Source organism: Pelophylax lessonae, assembly GCF_965119305.1.
Source record: "Pelophylax lessonae genome assembly, chromosome: 8".
NCBI classification, from domain to species: Eukaryota; Metazoa; Chordata; class Amphibia; order Anura; family Ranidae; genus Pelophylax; species Pelophylax lessonae.
Window position 1 is genome coordinate 209,620,544 of NC_138775.1, and position 25,711 is coordinate 209,646,254.

Here is a 25,711-nt window from a genome sequence, read left to right on the forward strand (position 1 = left end):
CCTCCCAACGGAGGTGCCCAACTCGACCGCAGGGCCAAGTAGGCCGGAAGCTGTGGCCTAAAGTTTTGTGGACGCCCAGCCACTTGTGCGCGAGCACTGGTGGAGCTGACCACACATGGGCAGTGGAGGGGAGGGCGGATGACCAAATGGAGGGTAGTGGCTCCAGCCACCCTCACTGGGGCCGCCCCACATAACTCCCGACCGGAAGGCCGCAAGCTGCGGCCTAAATTTTCAGGCAAATGCAGCTGCGTGAGGCCTGGATCCGCGTTTGCAAAACCATCCCCTCCCCCCAGCCCAACAACAGCAGCAGGGAGGCCAAAGCACATCCCTGTCCTAGTCACCAACCCCCAGTGTGGCGGGGAATCCTGCTCAACCCCAAATTTTTTTCTGCCTAGTGTCCTACTCTTGTACGGGGCAGTATAACCCAATGGTTAACAATACCTGAAGCTGTGTCCGTCAATGAACAAAAGAGATAAAAATATTTTTTTTTTTGGTGACTATAGTTTAGCTATAATAATCTTTACATACTTGGCAGAAATGTAGAATCTATATGCAATCATGGAAAAACTGTAAAGGGTTGTTTTGCATCTGTTTATAATATCCTAATTAGTAATTTTGTGGAGGCAATCAAAAAGAAAGCTCAGCTTGCTTTCTACACTAAGGGATCTATTGATAAGGGGCAGTATGGCCATACTACAGTCCTACCACTGCTAAAAAAAATTTAAAAGCACATTTTTACAGAACAGCAGTTTGCCTAACATATGTGCATAACACTCCACAGGTATCAGGATTCCAAAGCCAGTGGAGCGCTATTAAAATTATTACATTAAAGCCATTGAATATCATGTCAGATAATGAGCACATTTACCTATATAAATCTAAATCTAAAGGAATGTCTGATCATTTGTAATCAATATGTATCCAGTATTATTAAAGGGGATTTCACCTCATAACACATTATTTTAAAACAATATATCATTAAGCAACATATGCAGTGTGTTTAATAAATTCAAGTGGCTCTTTAGTTATTTTGTTCATCTTTCCATCTATTAAATCCTCTGCCCTTGTTGTTTTTACTTTGGATAGTAAAACATTTATTTTCTGCCAGTAAATACCTTATACAGCCCACTTCCTCTTTGTCTGGTCAATAGCTTAGGCTAATGACATCATGCACAGCTTTCTCTCTCACTCTCATGAGAGTTTGCAAGCAAGGGAAAGAAGGATGAGTCATAGGAAAGCCAAGGAGAGCTACAGAGCTGGAGGGGGCTGGATGAGGGCGGAGATAACAGGAGACTGCAGAGATCCATGAGTATTCATTGAGAGAGGAGAAATGTGCAGGCAAGCAGTGGTGTGAGTGTGTCTGTGTTTAAATATGTGTGTGTATATATGTGTGTGTGTGGGTGTCTGTGTGCCTCTGTGTTTCAGTGTAAATCCAGGAAGTGAACAGTCAGCAGCTTCAGCTGCCCACAGTTAAAATGACTGCAGCCAGACTTAGTAGAGAGATATTTCTGCAGTATATTTGGCATGTACAGAATCACAGTATATTTATAAAATAGCATGCAAAGAGGTTGGAGGGAAGCTTCAGAATGGCAAAGAGGTTTTTATTACAAATTATGTGAGCAGACTGCAGTTCCTCTTTAAAGAGCAATTTCTGGAGAAAGGTTTACTTTTGTAGTTCTCAGTAGGCCATTACATTTAAAAGACATTGACCACCTTCCATGGCTAATAGGGGTGTACCTTTCAAAGCCCATTGTATGTAACTTAATCTGGCCATACACTGTTCTGGTAATTTGACAAAATACAAATAGCTGCAACAGGAGATTTCTCCATCCGCACTGTAAAGTGTGGATGGAGGAATCAGTTAAATTAGAGCCAGCCACACAAGTGTATGGCCAGATTTACATTTTAGCTGCTTCCTGCATCATCAATCACATTCTAGGTCAAATTTGAATGTTATCTTAAACATTATATTGTTCTGTAACATATGCTGTGTGATGTTACCTAAATTAAAGAGCAATTGCTGGGAACAACTTTACACTTGTAGTTCTGAGTAAGCCATTATATTCAGAAGCCAGTGACCACTTTGCATGGTTAATGGAGCTGTATGTCTCAAAGCCTCAAAAAGAACTTACTCCATCTCTGCTTCTTATATCATCAATCACATTTAAACTTGCAGGGCAGTGTAGGTTTGAATGTTACTGGTGGGTGTATGAAACCTTTTAGTACTTTTTAAATCAGGCCCTGTAAATGGTAAAAGGAGAAAAAGCCTTGACGTGTGTATGCTTTGCAATAGCTTTCCTATGTCACAAGCTGGGGGTCACCAGATTATCAACAAAGGAGACCAGGAGTATCCAGTGGACCCCGGCTACATAAAGACACACCACCATGGGATAGGAACTTTGTTGAATTATAGATATAAATACTGTGTGTGTGTTTATATACATATATATACCGTATATATATATATATATATATATATATATATATATATATACACACAGTATCTCACAAAAGTGAGTACACCCCTCACATTGTTGCAAATATTTTTTAATATCTTTTCGTGTGACAACACTGAAGAAATGACACTTTGCTACAATGTAAAGTAGTGAGTGTACAGCTTGTATAACAGTGTAAATTTGCTGCCCCCTCAAAAAAACTCAACACACAGTCATTAATGTCTAAACCGTTGGCAACAAAAGTGAATACACCCCTAAGTCAAAATGTGCAAATTGGTCCCAGTTTGCCATTTTTTCCTCCCCGGTGTCATGTGACTCGTTAGTGTTACAAGGTCTTAGGTGTGAATGGGAAGCAGATGTGTTAAAATTGGTGTTATCGCTCGTGAAGATCTGAAAAAAAGAATTGTTGCTCTACATAAAGATGGCTTAGGCTATAAGAAGATTGCCAAGACGCTGAAACTGAGCTGCAGCACGGTGGCCAAGACCATACAGCGGTTTAACAGGACAGGTTCCATTCAGAACAGGCCTCGCCATGGTTGACCTAAGAAGTTGAGTGCACGTGCTCTGCGTCATATCCAGAGGTTGTCTTTGGGAAATAGACTTATGAGTGCTGCCAGTATTGCTGCAGAGGTTGAAGGGGTGGGGGAGGGGGGTCAGCCTGTCCGTGCTCAGACCATACGCCGCACACTGCATCAAATTGGTCTGCATGGCTGCAAGGACATGGATTATTGGAACCATATCTTGTGTTCTAATGAGACCAAGATAAACTTATTTGGTTCAGATGGTGTCAAGCGTGTGTGGCGGCAACTAGGTGAGGAGTACAAAGACAAGTGTGTCTTGCCTACAGTCAAGCATGGTGGTGGGAGTGTCATGGTCAAGGGCTGAATGAGTGCTGCTGGCACTGGGGAGCTACAGTTCAATGAGGAAACCATGAATGCCAACATGTACTGTGACATACTGAAGCAGAGCATGATCCCCCCCCCTTCGGAGACTGGACCGCAGGGCAGTATTCCAACATGAACGACCCCAAACACACCTCCAAGATGACCACTGCCTTGCTAAAGAAGCTGAGGGTAAAGGTGAGGGACTGGCTAAGCATGTCTCTAGACCTAAACCCTATTGAGCATCTGTGGGGCATCCTCAAACGGAAGGTGGAGGAGCGCAAGGTCTCTAACATCCACCAGCTCTGTGATGTCATCATGGAGAAGTGGAAGAGGACTCCAGTGGCAACCTGTGAAGCTCTGGTAAACTCCATGCCCAAGAGGGTTAAGGCAGTGCTGGAAAATAATGGTGGCCACACAAAATATTGACACTTTTATACAAGCTGTACACTCACTACTTTACATTGTAGCAAAGTGTAATTTCTTCAGTCTAATCACATGACAAGATATAATAAAATATTTACAAAAATGTGAGGGGTGTACTCACTTTTGTGAGATACTGTATATATAGATAGAGAGAGAGAGAGCGTGCAAGCTTTATTGGTTTTATTTGGACAGGAGTATACCTTTAAATTATAATGAAGTACACATACAGTGGGTACGGAAAGTATTCAGACCCCCTTAAATTTTTCACTCTTTGTTATATTGCAGCCATTTGCTTAAATCATTTAAGTTCATTCTTCTTCCTCATGAATGTACACATAGCACCCCATACTGACAGAAAAACACAGAATTGTTGACATTGTTGCAGATTTATTAAAAAAGAAAAACTGAAATATCACATGGTCCTAAGTATTCAGACCCTTTGCTGTGACACTCATATATTTAACTCAGGTGCTTTCCATTTCTTCTGATCATCCTTGAGATGGTTCTACACCTTCATTTGAGTCCAGCTGTGTTTGATTATACTGATTGGACTTGATTAGGAAAGCCACACACCTGTCTATATAAGACCTTCCAGATCACAATGCATGTCAGAGCAAATGAGAATCATGAGGTCAAAGGAACTGCCTGAAGAGCTCAGAGACAGAATTGTGGCAAGGCACAGATCTGGCCAAGGTTACAAAAATATTTCTGCTGCACTTAAGGTTCCTAAGAGCACAGTGGCCTCCATAATCCTCAAATGGAAGACGTTTGGGACGACCAGAACCCTTCCTAGAGCTGGCCGTCCGGCCAAACTGAGCTATCGGGGGAGAAGAGCCTTGGTGAGAGAGGTAAAGAAGAACCCAAAGATCACTGTGGCTGAGCTCCAGAGATGCAGTCAGGAGATGGGAGAAAGTTGTAGAAAGTCAACCATCACTGCAGCCCTCCACCAGTCGGGGCTTTATGGCAGAGTGGCCCGACGGAAGCCTCTCCTCAGTGTAAGACACATGAAAGCCCGCATGGAGTTTGCTAAAAAACACCTGAAGGACTCCAAGATGGTGAGAAATAAGATTCTCTGGTCTGATGAGACCAAAATAGAACTTTTTGGCCTTAATTCTAAGCGGTATGTGTGGAGAAAACCAGGCACTGCTCATCACCTGTCTAATACAGTCCCAACAGTGAAGCATGGTGGTGGCAGCATCATGCTGTGGGGGTGTTTTTCAGCTGCAGGGACAGGACGACTGGTTGCAATCGAGGGAAAGATGAATGCGGCCAAGTACAGGGATATCCTGGACAAAAACCTTCTCCAGAGTGCTCTGGACCTCAGACTGGGCCGAAGGTTTACCTTCCAACAAGACAATGACCCTACGCACACAGCTAAAATAACGAAGGAGTGGCTTCACAACAACTCCGTGACTGTTCTTGAATGGCCCAGCCAGAGCCCTGACTTAAACCCAATTGAACATCTCTGGAGAGACCTAAAAATGGCTGTCCACCAACGTTTACCATCCAACCTGACAGAACTGGAGAGGATCTGCAAGGAGGAATGGCAGAGGATCCCCAAATCCAGGTGTGAAAGATTTGTTGCATCTTTCCCAAAAAGACTCCTGGCTGTATTAGATCAAAAGGGGGCTTCTACTAAATACTGAGCAAAGGGTCTGAATACTTAGGACCATGTGATATTTCAGTTTTTCTTTTTTAATAAATCTGCAACAATGTCAACAATTCTGTGTTTTTCTGTCAGTATGGGGTGCTATGTGTACATTCATGAGGAAGAAGAATGAAATTAAATGATTTTAGCAAATGGCTGCAATATAACAAAGAGTGAAAAATTTAAGGGGGTCTGAATACTTTCCGTACCCACTGTATATTATTTTTTATTTATTTTAAATATTTTTTTTTTTTACATACATACTGAAACATGGAACACCAATGTACTAATATACATTTGTACATGCTTTAAATCATTTCAACTTACTAAGCAAAGCCAATGAAGTCCTCGTGATTGGTATTAATATAGGATAACTGTATATCAATTATCAGCAAAACCTACAAAAACCCAACACAGATTAATCAGGAAAATAGTTTTAATGCTGGCACTGATACAGTGCCGGACATGCATGTTTGTTTGCTGTTTACCAAAAAACAACATTACACAAAAAAAAGAAAAATAATAATAAATACAGTAAAACAAATATTTTGTACCATTTACAAACCCCAGAACCAGAATTATTTGCTATGTGCTTATCAATCCTGGCTTCTCTGTTGGTAAATGAAAAGATGAAGTTATGTGAACTTCAGCATCCCTGCATATAAAAGGCATATTATTTCCAAATGGTACTGCAGGTCATATACTGTATTTGCTATATGCTGAGCACCATCTAGTGGATGAAGTGGAAATTGACATCTCTACTAAACAAGGGATGTTAAACCTCCGTCCGAAAAAAGGAGGAAGAAAAACCCAAAATGCTGTTTTTAACAACAATATTATAGAAATTTATCTGCAGATATTCACAGAGTACAAGCACACTCACTAGGAACAACACTCAGCAGCAACTAAAGTTAGGCACACGTTATAACAGAATTTCTCAAAAGAATAAGGCCCCTTTCACACATGCGGACCATTCGTTTGATCAGTTCAGCCAGGTTTTTTCAAAGAAAAAAATATGGATGAAGTTTACATCAGTTTTTCATCAGTTTTTTATTCATTTTTACAATAGTTTGTTACATCTGCCAGCTAGAGTCCTTACCCACTTGAATCCTGGACCCATTTTTTCATGTAAAAATTTACTGTTTGTCCATTGTGTGAAGTAAATTTAAAACAGCGCTAGCATTTCATGTGAAGAAATCAATAAATATAAGTGTAGCAATATTATTAAATAAAAATAAACATATATTGCAAAAAATAATAATAAGACAGTCCTTGTTAGTGAAATGTCCAATAAAGTGCTCAAGTGCAGAAAACGATCATTCAAACGGTGCTCAAAGTGAGTGGCCAGACCCTCTAGGTTCCCTACTCACCACAAAAATGAGTCTCAAACGCTTGAAAAGAATTCTTAGGACTTTGGCACCCAGGCTTTTTGTTGTAATTCATCCAAGATTAGAGATGCTTTGTATGGGATCGCTCCAAACCAGACCTCCGTTGATCCCGGATAAAAAAAACAGAAAGGACCAATAGTGTAGTATGTTTTTGATTATTTATTCTCCCCAAAGCAAAATAAATATACTTACAATTTGCAAAGATAAAAACGGCAGTGAAAAAGAACCATCAATGGTGGTGGACGCCGCTATTCGCGTGCGTTCCACTGTCAATCCAGGAAGTGAGCCGGAAGTGACGATGCGTTCCAGCCGTACCGAAAATTGCGTCAACGCGTTTCCCCTGCCTACTGGGCGTTTTCAAAGACCCATGTTTGTCCATTCATATACATTTTTAATCCGATCCTTTTTTTTAACAGAAGAAAAATAGGGTTTTGATCCATTCCAAAAAATGGATGTTGACCGAAGCAGATGTTAACAGATGTAAATGGATGATCATCCATTTACATCCGTTTTTCCATCTGTCAACGTCAATAGGAAAAATGTCCGGCATGTGTGAAAGGGGCCTTAGTTCTACAGAAATCTTAAAATGGCTGTTTAACATAAGACTTTAACATTGATAGCCAGCTTTAGGATTAGTAGGTTTCATATCTCATGCACCGTCTTGCCTCCATGATGCAATACATATTTAATGAGAAAGAAGAATATGACAGTTTGTCAGCAAATAATTTTTTATGCCTCAGTTAATATTAAAAAACCGTAACAAATGTCCCTGAATTAAGTATACAACATATGACAACTGCTGATGTTTAATACTGAATGCTCAAATTGACACAGGCGTAAATGAAGACTTCAAGGACAAAAAAAAGGAAGTTTGGTCTTTTGAGCCGGTCATAACAGTACAGGTATAGAATAAAAGAGAATAAATGACTTAGCTAGGATGAGCTATACTTAATATTAGTAGTTGTTTATGCATGTAAAAAAACATACAAACACATATACATGCCTGTTCCTTGGTTTTACCCTCCCTTTCCCGTATGTAGAGAGCGACAATTCTTTCCGTTTCATCTCGAAGCCTTGGATAATTAGAAAGCTGCAATTAAAAAAAATAAATATAAGATACAGCACAATCGTTATGCAACACTTACTATTGGTAAGGTAACAAGATGGAACTCTATATGAGTAATCATGAATCGGTAGAATATGCTGGAAAACATCCAAATGAAACAGCTTTAGGCAATTTGGCAGACATTTTAGACTAGAGTCTCAACGCTGATTTTATTCTCTTGCAATTTGGAAAAATCTATGTGCTGCTATTAAGATGATGGTTAACAACTGGTTGAACCTCTTGGTAACAAGTGATGAAAATCACCTGTATAGTCCTATAATCCTGTAAAATAAATCATAAACTGTTCAAACACCTCCTGCACAACTAAGCAACACTTATCCCTACCATTTTCATATGTGCAACTAAACAGTCATTTATTAACTAAAAATTATATAGACCAATAGTGAAATGCACAATGCATCACGCTCTTGGCTGTTCAATGTATAAAACTAGATTTTGCACTTCCCAGTTTTTAGTAAATCAACTGCATAGAGTGCCTCTCCTTTCTATAGTAAACCACCAAAGGTGTTTGCATTTCGCTAAGGAACATTAGCACATCTTATCTACTCCAACACATTTCTGTTCCAACTGCATCATCACTATGGCAGATACAGGAAGCTGGATAATATTTTATGATGAACTTTAAAACATCTATAGAATGAGCATCCTTATATCAGCCTTTGACATATGTAGGCTACACTGATGTGTAGGCTACACTGATGGTTGGCTTCAACATGGATTAGACCATAGGACCTTTTTGGAGTCACTCCCACAATATGGCAGCGGTTATAAGAGTCAAAGGAAGTATATCTACTTTTCAGGCCACTGAGTGTATAATCAATAGACATGAGCAGGGGCGAGCGCCGGGTTGATCCAAACTTGGATTCAGACCAAACCTGGAAGAAAGATGTCACTCCTGCTCAATCAACTGCGGCCAGGACATTCCCTATACCACAGTTGCATGTACAAAGAGAGGCAGGGATGCTCATGACATCAATGTTCTAATATGGCCCAATGGCTATATTAGGCCAACATCATTAAGCTATAAAGTCCATGGGGCCATATTAGGTCAATTATTGTTAATAATGCCCTTTCCACAGTTGGTCCCAGGTTCGGGCCAAACTCAAGCTCCCCCTAGACATAAGAAAAGAAACAAATCTACCTTTGAGGTGCATTTTCTAACAGTATTAAGAAGCTCTTGCATCACAAGGTCGACACATTTCAGAGCTGGTCCTTTAAGCTTCACAATCTGCTTTTTCACTATTGCTTCAAATGCCTTATCTGGAGTAAACAATCCAGTTCTGTAAAAGAAATACAATACAAATGGACTAATCATAACTGAAGTCCTAAAATACAAAGCAATAATGTCTACTAAACTATAAGAACCATCCAGAATTTAGCCTTTACTAGGCTTACCACACTTCTCTGACCTTTGCAGCATGTAATTCTAAGTGCAATAATTTGCTTTCTAATAAACAAATGTACTATAATTGTGATCTAGCAATATTCCCAGTATACATTGCTTTCTGCAATCCACGTGTAAAAGGACACACATGGGACAATATAAATAAATCATTGGAAAAAAGTACTTGAGCTTTGAAAAATAAGACAAATCACGTATGCATTAATATATACACCTAAACTCTGAGCAGATTTAAAAGACATGAGAAAATAGAGCTTTTTTTTTTAATGTAAGCAGTGTAAGTACCTGAATTTAACTTGGTATTAGCCACCTGCAATCCTCTGTATACTCTGTACAGCAGAAATAAATGAGAGGGAGGGTGAAGCAGTACAAGAAGCCAGGTGTGCTGCAGTACAAGGAGTGTGCTGTCAGCGGGAGCAAGCAGTGCGCTGCCTCTACTTTCACTGTTTAGTCACATAGTGGAGGTTCGGAGAGGAAACGTAAGGGAAAATGAAACTGGAAGAGAAAAGATCAGGTCCCCTCCTCTGCTACACAGAGCTGTGTAGATCTCAGGACTAGGAAGACAGAACTAGAAATTATTTGGTGGGTAAAACAACTCCCATGTATGCATTCCATCTAAGTATTTTGTGGTTTTTAAGAAGTTCAGCTTTTTCCCATAACAGTACCCCCAAACTCCTGTTTTCCAGCAGCAGACTGTTGGATAAGATAAGATAAGACAAGATAAGGACCCATCTCTGTTTGAGAGAAGCGGCCTATCTCCAGTGGCTCAACCCACCCCCACTGCGCAGTCATAAGTACAGTACTCAGGGCTTTTTTTCGGCGGGAACGCGGGGGAATGCAGGTCCGGCACCTCCAGCACTAAATGTATTGTTGTAAATGTTGGCTTGGGTGAGACTCCTGGTGTACACATGGGGGCGCTATATATGCATGCATGACCTATTCTTAATGTTGATAATAACAATGACTTTTTGCCATTTACATTATGCAGGTCAATAAAGGCACACTCTTTATACTATGATGCATACCCCTGAAGAAGCTGATCTCTTTAGTCTGCGAAACATGTCGGGTTGATTTCCGATGAGCCCTTCATTGGATAAGTGTATACATATATTAACTGTCGCCACAATATTATGTATATATATGTACTGCATTGTTTTTCCTTAAAATGTATGTGTCCATATAATATTTGTTTTTAACATGTACCAATAAATATTTTATATTTTATACATCTTTGTTATTTCATGAGCCCTCCTTTGTTTCCTACTTCTCTCCCTTTATCTTTGGCCTCCTTCCCTCCCCCCCTTTTTTCTCCCTCCCCCCCCCCCTTTTTTCTTTCCCCTTCTTCTCTTTTTCTTTTCTCTATCCCCCCCCCCGTTTGCCGTCCCTCCCTTCCCTTCCCCCTCTCTCCCCCCCCTATCTTCCCCATCCCTTTCTTTGGGTTTTCATCCATTTCAGTTTTTTTCTCTCTTTTCTTGGTGTCTGGCTCTGACACCTTGAGCCTTTCCCAGTCTTTTCAGGGTTTTTTCCCTATATTTTTTTAGCACTAAATGTATGTAATGGCCAGGGGTGCTGGGGTGTGCTACAGGATCTATTGATGCTGGCTGCTGGGGATCTATTGTCATTCGAGGGGATCTTTTTTTGCCGGAGGGGGAGGTCTGTTGTTGCTGTGGGGAATCCATTGTTGCTGGAGGTGGCTCTTTGGTTGCTGGGAGGGATCTGGAGAGTCTATTGATGCTGGCTGCGGGTGGGATCTGTTTTTGCTGTTGGGGGTCTATTGTTGCTGGGGGAGGGGTATTCTGTTGCACGTGGTCCACTGTTGCCGGGGAATCCATTGTTCCTGGCAGCAGGGGATCTATTTTACTGCTTTTCTTGTTAACGTTAACAAATGTTACTTGGTTCTATATTCTCTGAAAGGGGCAGTACTGGGAAGTGGGTGGGGGTTGGAACCAAGGAACGATGCTTGAAGGTTGATAGGGGCGGAGACAATGGGATACCTAGAAAGGAGGAGTTCCTGCACCTATTCTCTGAGAAAAAAAAAGCCCTGACTGTACTGCTCTCCAATCAGTAACACTCACTCTGCTCCCAGCACATGTAAAATTGGAGCATTAAGATACACATCAATTTATTTAGTATAGATATTTATATAGCACCAATAATTTACGCAACGCTTTCCATATACATTGTACTTTCACCTTAGCCCGTGCCCTCAAGAAGCATACAATCTAAGTTGCCCATCTCATATGTATACATACACATACTAGGGTCAACTTGGAAAGGAGCCAATTAACGAACCAGTCTTTGGAGTTTGGAAGGAAACCAGAGTAACCAGAGGAAACCCACGCAATCGTAGGGAGAAGATGGAAACCCCATGCAGATAGTGGCATGTCCCAGATTGGAATGGACTCTAGTGCTGCAAGGTAGAAGCATAACCACTAAGCCACAGCATGGCATATCCCCCTGAGGAAGACATGAGGTCCCTGTGTCGTCACGCGTAGGGGAGGGGCAGAGATAGATCACTGCACACACCGACAGGGAGCAGGTGGATGCAGGTGGCTAGAGGCTGACAAGTGATTCTACTACACCACCATGATACAGTTTTTAATGCTGGATTGCTATAGATAGATTGGTGCACTCACAGCACCAACAGTATGTGAGTAAATTTATTGCTTTTATCAAACACATTTTTAAAAAGGGTTTCAGCACTATCGAGTTTCTTTTCCTCTATGTATGATATCATCACTGTTTGCCACAAACAGCGATCATTGAGGGAGGATCACTACTTGGGGGATTGGAAGATTGTTCCTAGCCTAGGAAGGCACTAAGCGTTTTTTGACCAAGCTTAATTGCAAAGTCGCATAAATTGAGGTGAGGACCCAGCCACGAGGGGGTGCACGGTTCTAGGTGTAGTTTCACTTGGACACTGTTTGAAGCACATCATCACTTTGAATCTCTTTTTGAGCTTGATATTTGCACGTTTACAGCATTGCTGGCACTTTTTTGAGAAAGGATTGTTCATGATGGCACTTTATATTTATATGGATGTTTTTTTCTACACTATATTATATGGACTTTTTTCACTGCACAATATAGTTATTTAAGCTTTTTATATGCAATATAGATGTATGATCCTAGATTTTTATCTAGCACATATTCATACTTTGGAGGTTCACGTATATTCTAAGCACTTTATTGCACATTTAAAAGATAGCCTGTATTTATTTTATTTATTGCGCGGCATTATTTGGGAAGAATATACCACTGCTTTAGGAATAGACCATAAAGTGTTCTTGCTAGCATACTTTTACCAATTATTCCCAAAGTACAAAATGCAGTACCATAGTAACTAGTAACATACCTGACACCATGAATGTTTTTGATTGCATAACTTATCTCCCTCCGTAAATCCTTTTCCTCAAATTCCACCTAGAGGAATATTTACCACATATGATTAGATTGCATTATAATAGTACAGGAAATCTTCACTGAATATTATTAATGCTGAATGAATTATTATACACAGTATGTCTACACTGAATAGACATACATACATACATACAGCACACACTCTGTTTTAGGAGACTAGATAGGAAAAATTAAATGACTGAGAAAGGGAAGACAGACATTTTTAAATTTATAGTAAAGAGTGAATCAGCTCTAATTCCAAAAACCTTCTAACTAAAAAAATAATCTGTACACCAATATTCCTAATTGAAGTGCAATACATAAATAATCCAAAATCAAATGCAATCAATGAAAATAGATAAAGTGCGGTGCATAGACAGGTATATAAAGTCCTTTGGTACTTCCAAAAGTGCCAGTACTTGAAAAGTGCTTTAAATGAATCCAACGTGCCATTCAGTGCTCCCCTCCTGGGTCCCCACTCACCAACAGTGTGATGTAAAACAGCATATAGTGCCTAATCCAGCACATAGAGTGTAAAGAGATCTCCTCCTTGTATTGTGGATTTTCCCAAAGCTCAACAATGAGATGGAACCAGTTGTTATGCTTTCTACAGCCCAGTGAGCGGTTTGGATGTCACTCCATGTCACTCCTTTCCCTCCGTTATAGGCTCTCAATGGGATGTTATTAGGAATCAAAGAGAGATTCCCATAGCGTAAAATTTTATGGTTTATTAAAAATAAAAGCAAATACACTTACAATATATTACAATATACAACAATATTTTACATCATACTGCTGGTGAGTGGGGACCAAGGAGGGGAGCACTGAATGGCACGTTGGATTAATTTAAAGCACTTTTCAAGCACTGGCACTTTTGGAAGTACCAAAGGACTTTACATACCTGTCTATGCACTGCACTTTATCTGTTTTCATTGATTGCATTTGATTGTGGATTGTTTATGTATTTCACTTTAATTAGAAATATTGAAGTACAGATTATTTATTAGTTAGAAGGTTTGTGGAAGCAGCACTGATTCACTCTTTACTTTTATTGATAAAACACTAGAACTTTATAATCAGCTGCACCCTCCTAAAGATACCTGTGGTTGATACAGTAGGCACTAAACTAATTCATTGATTTATTAATTTTTTAGCACTTTAGCGCGGTTACTCTCATACATTTTTTAATTTATACCAAGCTCGAGGCAGAATGTAAGGACTCAGATTGCCCTCCCTCTTTCATGTCTCCATTTACAAATAAAAGCATGTACACAGATATGTTGCTAGACTCTTCCAGATATTTGGGAGCTGGTAGAGACGGATGGAGGATTCCCACAAGCGGCTGGCAGAGAGCGGTGGCAGATTTTGCACAAGTGTCTCTAGCTTCTGCTAGATGGGCACTATAGTGCCCACTCCATTTGTGTGCATGAGCAGAAATAAGCCGCACATGTGTATGCTGTAAAATGAATGGGAAGTAATGTCACCTAAAGACTTACTATGAGGCTTACTATTGTCGAGCGCCTCTCCTGCACTCGCCTCCACGCTGAAGCCGCCGCTGACAGCTCAGCATGGGACCAGACTGGATCGGCTGCAGAATAAGTAAGTATAGTGATTTTTGCTTTACAGGGTTACATAGATTAGGTTTAGAATGTGGCACAGAGCAGGTTTAGTGTTAGTGAAGTTTTGCCTGGACTTATCCTTTAAAGGGTGGTTATGAGGATTTAAAATGCTGAATAAATGCCGCCTAAACACAAGGTATTGACACATATGTGACCGAGCCTTTAGGTTGTCTGCATTTTGGGTGAAGTGGTTAATCAGAAACCTTTAGACAGCAGCATTGTTAGTCTGTGGAGAAGGTAATGTTAGATCAGCAGATTTGGATAAACTGAACTCCAGCTAACATTTTAGAAGTAGTTACAGCAAACAGTTTTTACATAATGAAAAAAGCTGGCCATTGTAAGCACCCCTTTCAGTGGTAAATGGTTGGTCTCAAACATCTAACTGCCCCTTTGTCTGGACAGTATGATCTGTTAAAGGAAGTTGAAAAACAATAGACTTAGTGGCTGGATCACCAGCTGAAAATAAAGGAAAAAAACGTCTTAAAAAGAAAACTAACGCATGCAGGGTGTAATACTGCTTTAAGTTCTGCTTTAAGAACATCAAGGAAATACAAAACCTAACTGAACTCAGTATTTCATATTACTTTGTTATAAACCAATGTGGTGATCTAGCCTGGCAGCATATGCGATAAGTTCAAGTGATACCAATACAATTATTTACGAGTAGTTCTGATGCTTTATACCAATATCCATGCATTCCCACTGATGTTTCCATAAAGGAAATGAATATAATACTTCCCACTGGGATTTTTACACAGGATGAGTAACACAAGTGTATGCTATTTCTCACCTCCTGTTTCCTCCCCATTGGCTTTAAGCTATTCTGCAGTTTCCTGTCAGCGGCCATTCTATTTGGACTTCAGATTTTAGCACATTACACCATTCACATGTCTATTTTTTGTAATTTATACAAAACATCAATACTATAAATATCATCATTCTTTTATCTCATCCCCTAAATGATGAAAAAGAGTAACTGCTCTCTCACAATACTGACATTTATTTCTGTGTTCAATAAGTTTTTATTACGTTTTTGACAAATACAAGGTAAATAATGTAGATAAGTACATACAGGCTCAGTTCAATGGTACTATGTCAATACAAAATCTATAGATCAATTATGAAGTATTTAAATAATGTATGACCCTTTTCAAATGATGCAGATTGAGAATAGCATTACTGAGTAGGGAATCCAGCGTTGTTCCAGTTATGGGATCTATAAAATATGCTAATCTGGAATTTGATACTGCTTTACATATTTCTTAAAGTAGAACTAAAGCAAGCCATACTTGGAGCGGAATTCGACCAGTTCAGCAGGGAAGGGCCATGATTCTAACCATATATGGAAAGGCTGATTGTACTCCATTGATGGACTTTGGTACAACCAGCCTGTCGGATTTTTCTAGACTCAATTACTGCTGGCAGCTATAGCTGCTAGCAGTAATCATTGTGTTCTGTTGGCGTGGATGGCTCCCTGTGCCCCCCATTGGCAGAACACAATAGTGCTGCGGGAGGCATTCAGTAAGTTAGTGTTGATAGGGGAATCTAGCAATTGTATTTCCTTTCGCCTGTGGTGGAAGGAAAGAAAATCAAGTCATCTATGTGCTGCTTAAAGCCTAGTACACACGCAACGATTATCGGCCGACCGATCGTCCGTCTTTTGTCCAGAGTGGTGTTTTGTTGGTTGGAATGTGCCTAGACTGCACACAAATTTTCTCGCCCAACAAAATTCTACTTCAGAAGTGATGTCATGTGTTGGTTTGCTTTCTTTGTGTTCTTTCATCTCTGAGCATGCCCAGTCTTGCTCATTAGATTTTTCCCTGTCGAAATCTGTACTGACTGCACGAAAATCGGCCGTGTTTTGACGGCGGACAAAAAATTTATAGCCTGCACACCAGATTTTTTTCGGCCGAAAAGTAGGAGTCGGTTGTCGGAAGCATCATACTAAAAAGCCGAAAATCAAGCCGAAAATCGGCAGATCGGTCGTCGGACAAAAATTCCCTGCCGATTTTCGACGCGTGTGTACGGGGCTTAAGAGTGGCCCAACAGGTGCCCCAAGTAGCTTTGGTATAATAATTAGCTGTATCTGCACTAACTAAAATAAATCTAAGATAGAACGAACAGGAGAGAGATTTAGACCTCATGCACACAGGAGGTTATTTTTTGTCCTCTCAATAGGCGCCTTCGCCACTAGCAGGAATAAAGAAGCTTAAAATGCACCGAAGGACACAGTTTGCACACGTTTATGCACCTTTAGGCGCGTCAAACGTTTGGGCATTCATTAATTTAAAAAAGTGTTATGCTATACCTAAACAAATTACAAATATCAGTGAAATGTGACAGAGTTGATATATTAAACATATAAAGACAAAAATGAATCTCATAAAGTCCACAGAAAGTCCAAATTATTAGGTCCAATATGGACGTGATAAAGTGCTCATTAAGAAAGTTTTACAACAAAAAGTGTCACCACCAGCCACCGTCACCGGAAGTATAATACAGTGCTTGCTTACCAGACTACCATGACCCTCTTTTCTCAAGAGAAGTCATGAAATGCATAAGGAAGCCACTCTACTTTCCCCAGCACTCTCCTGACATCTGGGTCTCCACCACTAGAAAAACCAACCCAAACTCCACACCAAACAGGGTTTTTTTATGTAAAGAGAGAAGAAACCAACATATAACCAACATATATTGCAAAAATTGATAAAACAATCCTTTTAAGTGATGTGTCCAATAAAGTGCAAAATTAATTAATTAATATAAATATAAAACCAGCATTTATTACAACAAATTGATAAAACAGTCCTTAAATAATAATGTGTCAAATAAAGTACTCAGGTGCAGAAACCGATCGTTCAAACGGTTGCTCAAGTGAGTGGCCAGTATTCACATTGTGATATATAATTGCTATTGCACCATTGCACGTTATTGGATTGGTGGGCACCGTTCACAGGGAGTAACGGTGGCCTATTTCGGAGCGATCCCATAAGAGGCATCTTTAATCTTGGAAGTATCCCTACTAAGAGCCTGGTTGCCAAAGCCATCTATGATCTTATCAAGCGTTTGAGACTCATTTTTGTGGTGAGTAGGGAACCTAGAGGGTCTGGCCACTCACTTGAGCACCATTTGAACGATCGGTTTCTGCACCTGAGCACTTTATTGGACACGTTATTATTTAAGGACTGTTTTATCAATTTGTTGTAATATATGCTGGTTTTATATTTATATTAATTAATCCATTTTGCACTTTATTGGACACATCACTTAAAAGGATTGTTTTATCAATTTTTGCAATATACAGTAAAACCTTGGTTTGAGAGTAACTTGGTTTAAGAGCGCTTTGCAAGACAAGCAAAATTTTCAAACAAATTTTGACTTGATATACAAGCGATGTCTTGATATACAAGTAGCCTCAAGTCACAGCTGAGTATAAAAGTGAAGAGAGGCGCCTCTAAGTGTAGTAATATGGTTAAATTTAATGAAGGTACAACATTTAGCAACTCACATGGTTGATGATCGGAACAGGCACATCTAAGGATGCAGGCATCAGAGGTAAAGCTGTCCACATAGGACCATCCTCCGCACCGTCATCTACGTCATCCTTTCCATGCTGCCCCTCGCTTTCAGATCGCTTTACTGCAGGGTGGTCTTCCCGATCAGGATTACAGACTAGCAGCCGGCGGTGCAGAAGATGGTCTATGTGGACAGCTTTACCCCGGATACCTGCATACTTAGATGTGCCTGTTTTATTCATCAACCATGTGAGTTGCTAAATGTTGAACCTTCATTAAATGGAACCATATTGCTACACTTAGAGGCGCCTCTCTTCTCTTTGATACCCTGTAGCTCCTGCTGGATTTTGCTTCCCCTTGTGGAAGCGGCTATTTGTGGATGGACATTTTATGGTTACACAACCTATCGCAATGCTATAACCTTTTTATATGGACTATAAATTGAAGGATTTATGAATAAATGGTTGTGGAACGAATCATCTGAGTTTCCATTATTTCTTATGGGGAAATTCGCTTTGATATAAGAGTGCTTTGGATTACAAGCATGCTTCCGGAACGAATTATGCTCGCAATCCAAGGTTTTACTGTATGTTGGTTATATATACAGTATTTATATACTAATTAATATTATTACATTTACAATTTTATATGAAATGCTAGCGCTGTTTTAATTTTATTTTACATACATTGACAATAGACAATACTATACATCAAAACAACTAGTTATATATTATGTAGGTTTTTACCTTTACCAGCTCAAATGGAAAACGTTCATGAAATATTCGATTAATTTTGGCACCGCCAGACAACTCTAGGGTGTCCACTTTATCCCCTGACCCTTCTATCTTCTTTTCAAAATCTTGTGCAAAATGCTGGATCATTCTTAAAAATATGAACAATATGAAAAGAATGACTCATTTTGAAACATTTGTTAAAATTACTATTAAATTGTCACATGAAAAAAATGGATTCTAAAGAATTTAATATTTTTACAAAGACATAGTATGTCATCAAATGTACACTTTTTGTACTATAGGTACAGACTATACATATATAAAATCACCTCAGGTCTAGCCGCTGTGCACCTCCCATGGACCATACCAATATTTACATTTCAGCTAAGAGCTCACTGATCTGGCAATAACTGTCATTACATTACATTATCAAAGTAAGATTTTTTTTGTTGGTGTAAAATGGGGCCAACAAAGTATTCTTTTAGCAGCATTGCCTATTTTCTTAATTGTAAAAAAAAATTTTGAGAAAAGTTTAGTTGCAACTTCTGATCAGATCACAGGAAATAAAATAGGTTCTGCACTAAAGGCTCATTCACACGGGAGGCACTAAAGACAGGCAGTTGAGCAGCAGTTTTACTGCCCCCTGACTACTCATCTAACTCAACACTTAGGGCTGGACACATGTTGCATTCCACAGGCCATTTAAGTGTATGGGGCTACATCGCAACCACCCTGCAACTGAATGCATTGTGGTGCTGTGAACTAGCTTTTTTTTTAAATAAAACAGCCGGTGAGGAGGCAACATATAACCTCCTCACCGTCTGTCAAACACCATCTGAAAAGTTATCCACTATGGAACACTTTTCAGAGGGGTGCCAAGGGCTTCCACGCGTATGAACAAGCTCTTACAGGACTCTGCAGTGTAAATGTAAATTTGTAACAGTCTCACAAAGTTATACTTACTGCGCTACTGCAAAAACTGCCAGTCATCATCCGAACAAAAGCCTCTCTGGCCGCTGACCAGGACTTCAGCTCAGCATTTATGGTAATGTAGGGGATATTTTAAAGGATCACATCTTAGCTGTACTGTATGTGATTCTTATTCACCCTTTACCTTAAAAGACATGTCTCTCTTCCTGGTTAGAATAAAGCAAGATCTACAGTATGGAGGTTTTTTTTTTTTTTTTTTTGGGGGGGGGGGGGGGGGTTATAGGGTAGCATGAGGGCTCCCAGGATCACTGATAATTTTTCAACTGATAAAAATATATTGCTAAAAGTTGATCTTACACAGAATTGCTTTTTCTAAAATACTGTATATCCTTATGTGTCCAGTCATTTGCGTCATATCAATATATGATTATGTAATTAAAATAAAATGTAACATTTTTTTTTATTTATGGTGCATGTCATTATTCACAGTAGTTGCTGACCTCTCCCAAAATTAATAATTGTCTGGATGTCATGCTGATTCCTTCAGTTTATTACCTTCTGAGTCACTGACCCAGATAACCCATTATCTACAATGGGCAAGGAAAAATATTTATATATATATATATATATATATACATACACTACAGTATCTCACAAAAGTGAGTACACCCCTCACATTTTTGTAAATATTTTATTATATCTTTTCATGTGACAACACTAAAGAATTTACACTTTGCTACAATGTAAAGTAGTGAGTGTACAGCTTGTAGAACAGTGTAAAATTTGCTGTCCCCTCAAAATGACTTAATACACAGCCATTAATGTCTAAACCGCTGGCAACAAAAGTGAATACACCTCTAAGTTAAAATTTCCAAACTGAGTCCAAAGTGTCATTATTTTGTGTGGCCACCATTGTCTTCCAGCACTGCCCTAACCCTCTTGGGCATGGAGTTAACCTGAGCTTCACAGGTTGCCACTGGAGTCCTCTTCCACTCCTCCATGATGGCATCACAGAGCTGGTGGAAGTTAGAGACCTTGCACTTCTCCATCTTCCATTTGAAGATGCCCCACATATGCTCAATAGGGTTTAGGTCTGGATACATGTTTGGCCAGTCCATCACCTTTACCCTCATCCTCTTTAGCAAGGCTGTGGTCATCTTGGAGGTGTGTTTGGGGTCATTATCATGTTGGAATACTGCCCTGCGGCCCAGTCTTCAAAGGGAGGGGATCATGCTCTGCTTCAGTATGTCACAGTACATGTTGGCATTCATGGTTCCCTCAATGAACTGTAGCTCCCCAGTGGCGGCAGCCCCAGACCATGACACTCCCATTACCAAGCTTGACTGTAGGCACGACACACTTGTCTTTGTACTCCTCACCTGGTTGCCGCCATACATGCTTGACACCATCTGAACCAAATAAATTTATTTTGGTCTCATCAGACCACAGGACATGGTTCCATTAATCCATGTCCTTAATCTGCTTGTCTTCAGCAAACTGTTTGCAGGCTTTCTTGTGCATCATCTTTAGAAAAGGCTTCCTTCTGGGACAACAGCCATGCAAACTAATTTGATGCAGTTTGCGGCATATGATCTGAGCTGAGCACTGACAGGCTGACCCCCCCACCCCTTCCACTTTTGCAGCAATGCTGGCAGCAGTCATACGTCTATTTTCCAAAGACAACCTCTGGCTATGACGCTGAGCACGTGCACTCAACTTCTTTGGTCGACCATGGCGAGGCCTGTTCTGAGTGGAACTTGTCCTGTATGGTTTTGGCCACCGTGCTGCAGCTCATTTTCAGGGTCTTTGCAGCCTTCTTATAGCCTAGGCCATCTTTATGTAGAGCAGTAATTCTTTTTTTCAGATCCTCAGAGAGTTCTTTGCCATGAGGTACCATGTTGAATTTTTATAGACCAATATGAGAGAGTGAGAGTGATAACACCAAATTCAACACACCTGAGACCTTGTAACACTAACAAGTCACATGACACCAGGGAAGGAAAATGGCTAATGTGGCCCAATTTGGACATTTTAATTTAGGGGTGTACTCACTTTTGTTGCCAGCGGTTTCAACTTTAATGGCTGTGTGTTGAGTTATTTTGAGGGGACAGAAAGTTTACGTTGTTATACAAGCTTTACACTCACTACTTTACGTCGTAGCAAATTGTATTTTCTTCAGTGTTGTCACATGAAAAGATATAATAAAATATTTAGAAAAATGTGAGGGGTGTACTCACTTTTGTAAGATATATATATATATATATATATATATATATATATATATATACAGTGGGTACGGAAAGTATTCAGACCCCCTTAAATTTTTCACTCTTTGTTATATTGCAGCCATTTGCTAAAATCATTTAAGTTCATTCTTCTTCCTCATGAATGTACAGATAGCACCCCATACTGACAGAAAAACACAGAATTGTTGACATTGTTGCAGATTTATTAAAAAAGAAAAACTGAAATATCACATGGTCCTAAGTATTCAGACCCTTTGCTGTGACACTCATATATTTAACTCAGGTGCTTTCCGTTTCTTCTGATCATCCTTGAGATGGTTCTACACCTTCATTTGAGTCCAACTGTGTTTGATTATACTGATTGGACTTGATTAGGAAAGCCACACACCTGTCTATATAAGACCTTCCAGATCACAATGCATGTCAGAGCAAATGAGAATCATGAGGTCAAAGGAACTGCCTGAAGAGCTCAGAGACAGAATTGTGGCAAGGCACAGATCTGGCCAAGGTTACAAAAAGATTTCTGCTGCACTTAAGGTTCCTAAGAGCACAGTGGCCTCCATAATCCTCAAATGGAAGACGTTTGGGATGACCAGAACCCTTCCTAGAGCTGGCCGTCCGGCTAAACTGAGCTATCGGGGGAGAAGAGCCTTGGTGACAGAGGTAAAGAAGAACCCAAAGATCACTGTGGCTGAGCTCCAGAGATGCAGTCAGGAGATGGGAGAAAGTTGTAGAAAGTCAACCATCACTGCAGCCCTCCACCAGTCGGGGCTTTATGGCAGAGTGGCCCGACGGAAGCCTCTCCTCAGTGTAAGACACATGAAAGCCCGCATGGAGTTTGCTAAAAAAACACCTGAAGGACTCCAAGATGGTGAGAAATAAGATTCTCTGGTCTGATGAGACCAAAATAGAACTTTTTGGCCTTAATTCTAAGCGGTATGTGTGGAGAAAACCAGGCACTGCTCATCACCTGTCCAATACAGTCCCAACAGTGAAGCATGGTGGTGGCAGCATCATGCTGTGGGGGTGTTTTTCAGCTGCAGGGACAGGACGACTGGTTGCAATCGAAGGAAAGATGAATGCGGCCAAGTACAGGGATATCCTGGACAAAAACCTTCTCCAGAGTGCTCTGGACCTCAGACTGGGCCGAAGGTTTACCTTCCAACAAGACAATGACCCTAAGCACACAGCTAAAATAACGAAGGAGTGGCTTCACAACAACTCCGTGACTGTTCATGATTGGCCCAGCCAGAGCCCTGACTTAAACCCAATTGAGCATCTCTGGAGAGACCTAAAAATGGCTGTCCACCAACATTTACCATCCAACCTGACAGAACTGGAGAGGATCTGCAAGGAGGAATTGCAGAGGATCCCCAAATCCAGGTGTGAAAGACTTGTTGCATCTTTCCCAAAAAGACTCCTGGCTGTATTAGATCAAAAGGGGGCTTCTACTAAATACTGAGCAAAGGGTCTGAATACTTAGGACCATGTGATATTTCAGTTTTTCTTTTTTAATAAATCTGCAACAATGTCAACAATTCTGTGTTTTTCTGTCAGTATGGGGTGCTATGTGTACATTCATGAGGAAGAAGAATGAACTTAAATGATTTTAGCAAATGGCTGCAATATAACAAAGAGTGAAAAATTTAAGGGGGTCTGAATACTTTCCGTACCCACTGTATATATACACACACTATATATTATACATATATATATATTTTTTTTTTTCCTTGCATATGATTGAGTATTCTTTGCAAAGTGAATTTTCAACACATTCACTAAGCTCAATGTGAGGGGTGTACTCACTTTTGTAAGATATATATATTTATTTATTTTTTTCCTTGCATATGATTGGGTATTCTTTGCCAAGTGAATTTTCAACACATTCACATAAGCTCTGAGAAAATGTCCTTACAAAGTGTGACTTCCCTTCCCACTTCCAAGTGAACAACCTATTTGCCTTAATAAATCAATCCCTTCGTTTTTGACTTTTTGAGTGTTGCTAGATAGATCAAGGTAGGCTTTTTTCTCATAAAAGGGTCACCAAAGCTAGCAGGAAAACAGAACTAAGTGTAAATCTACTCCGTTACCCCATTCTAAGCCTAACTATCTACCCTGTAAAAGGAAATATGTCTATACTTACCAACTCTGAAATCGCTCCAGTCCTGTCACATGAACTTTCTAGTGCGGCTTCAGTGAAGTGGAGAGAGCAGTGACAATGGCCTCAGAGCCTGTGCAATGATGTCACCCATAGGCTAGTTGTCAGCTGTCCTTCTACACTGAAGTTGGCGCTGTAAGTTGGTCATGTGACTGGACCGGAGCGACTTCAGAATAGGTAAGTATAGACTTCTTTCCTTTTACAGAGTAGATAGAATAGGCTTAGAATGGGGATGGGAGTAGTTTTTATATAAGTTAGATTTTGACTGGAATTTCACTTTAAGTGAAAACTGTGGGAGGCATGGTTAAGCTAAAGGGTAGGCAAAACAATTGGAAATAAAGCTGGGGAATCGAGAACCAAAGGTACTTTTTGAAAATTCCCTTGCACAGTGAGAATTCCTTTGCTAAGTGAAACAGCCTTTTTGCCTTTAACAACTCAACCCTATTATGTGCAAAACAAACAAATGAGCAGACCTTGGATGAGGACAAAACTAATCGACTTCTACTAAACAATCTAGGAGAAACAAATTTTTATTAACAAGGTAAAGTTTTTAATTTTTTAATAGCTTTTGCAAGTGTTGTACCCTAGAAAATGCTAAATAATAATAATACTGTATGTAAAAATAATAATATAATCATCAGTCTTTTCTGATTGAGTGCACACTTTGCACTTTCCAATGTATTAAGAAATACATAAACCATGTTAGTTGTAAAACTAGAATATTTCATAGAAAAGAAAAACATGCATACTGCAGTAATGCTTTTGTCTTCCTTGATGGATCCTCTGGTTTGAAATTTTTGTAAACTTCAACTTCATGTTCTAATGAAAGCATCTGACCTTGTAGCTTGCTCCTGAACTCCGGTAGAGTATCACGTATGTGATTGGTGAGTTGCTTTAAAGGAAAAGTAATAGAGGCAGTGAATATAGGTGTTATCATTAGTAACATACTGACTAGCATTTATAAAGGGTACCTGTGCCTTGATAAATTTAACACAGTTCACTAAGGGGTCAACAAGGGAGACTATGGGCTCCATTCACAAAAGCAGATCCCATGTGGTATTTAAGTGTTTTCCCAAAAACCACATGTGATCCTGAAAATGTCAGATCACTATTGCTTGGTAAATACTGCATAAAGCAAAAACGTTCAGTAAATACCACATAAAACAGGAGTTAACTGAATTTCACAAAAGGAAATAAATAAACACCTGCAGTAAATAAGTAGTGGTCCCTGCATGCGATAGTTAAGGAACTGGCAGCCGCTGGCATCCTTAACAACCAGTAAACAACATGGTTGTTAAGGACTGGGCAGCTGCCACATCTGTAACAGCTGATGAGTCATCAGCTAACAGCAGGGTTCCACGCTGACAGCTGAATGTAAAAAGAAATGCCGGCAATAAAAAATTAAGAAACAAATATGCGTGGGGTCCCCCCCGCAATCCATACCAGACCCTTCGGTCTGGTATGGATTTTGAGGGGAACCCCCATGCCAAGTTTTTTTTTATTAATGGTGTGCGGTCCCCCCCCCCCCCCCCCAAAATCCATACCAGACCCTTATCCGAGCATGCAGCCCCGCAAGTAAGGAAAGGGGAGGAACTATTAAAATTTCCACACGACTTGAAAATTACATTTTCATTACTCTGCAAAAATTAGAAATTATGGTTGTCTGTTTTTATTTCATCTAATATTTTGGAAATGTATGCTGCTCTCCAGTCTGCTTCTGAATGAATATACAAAAAAGAGTGGGACTTCGATCGTAACCCAGGCACACAAGCGGTTAATG

General features: G+C 40.0%; 1 protein-coding gene across 1 annotated transcript in view; it reads right to left on the reverse strand.

Annotated features, from left to right (window-relative positions):
- DNM3 (dynamin 3) overlaps window positions 1-25,711 on the reverse strand; it is a 483,071-nt gene that overhangs the window by 394,665 nt on the left and 62,695 nt on the right. The window contains exons 7-12 of the mRNA XM_082266577.1: window positions 24,681-24,823; window positions 18,610-18,745; window positions 12,683-12,750; window positions 9,067-9,205; window positions 7,803-7,889; window positions 5,739-5,809 (exon numbers count right to left, since the gene is read on the reverse strand). Coding sequence (XP_082122703.1) covers window positions 5,739-5,809; window positions 7,803-7,889; window positions 9,067-9,205; window positions 12,683-12,750; window positions 18,610-18,745; window positions 24,681-24,823 — 644 coding nt within the window. The remainder of the gene's footprint in view (window positions 1-5,738; window positions 5,810-7,802; window positions 7,890-9,066; window positions 9,206-12,682; window positions 12,751-18,609; window positions 18,746-24,680; window positions 24,824-25,711) is intronic.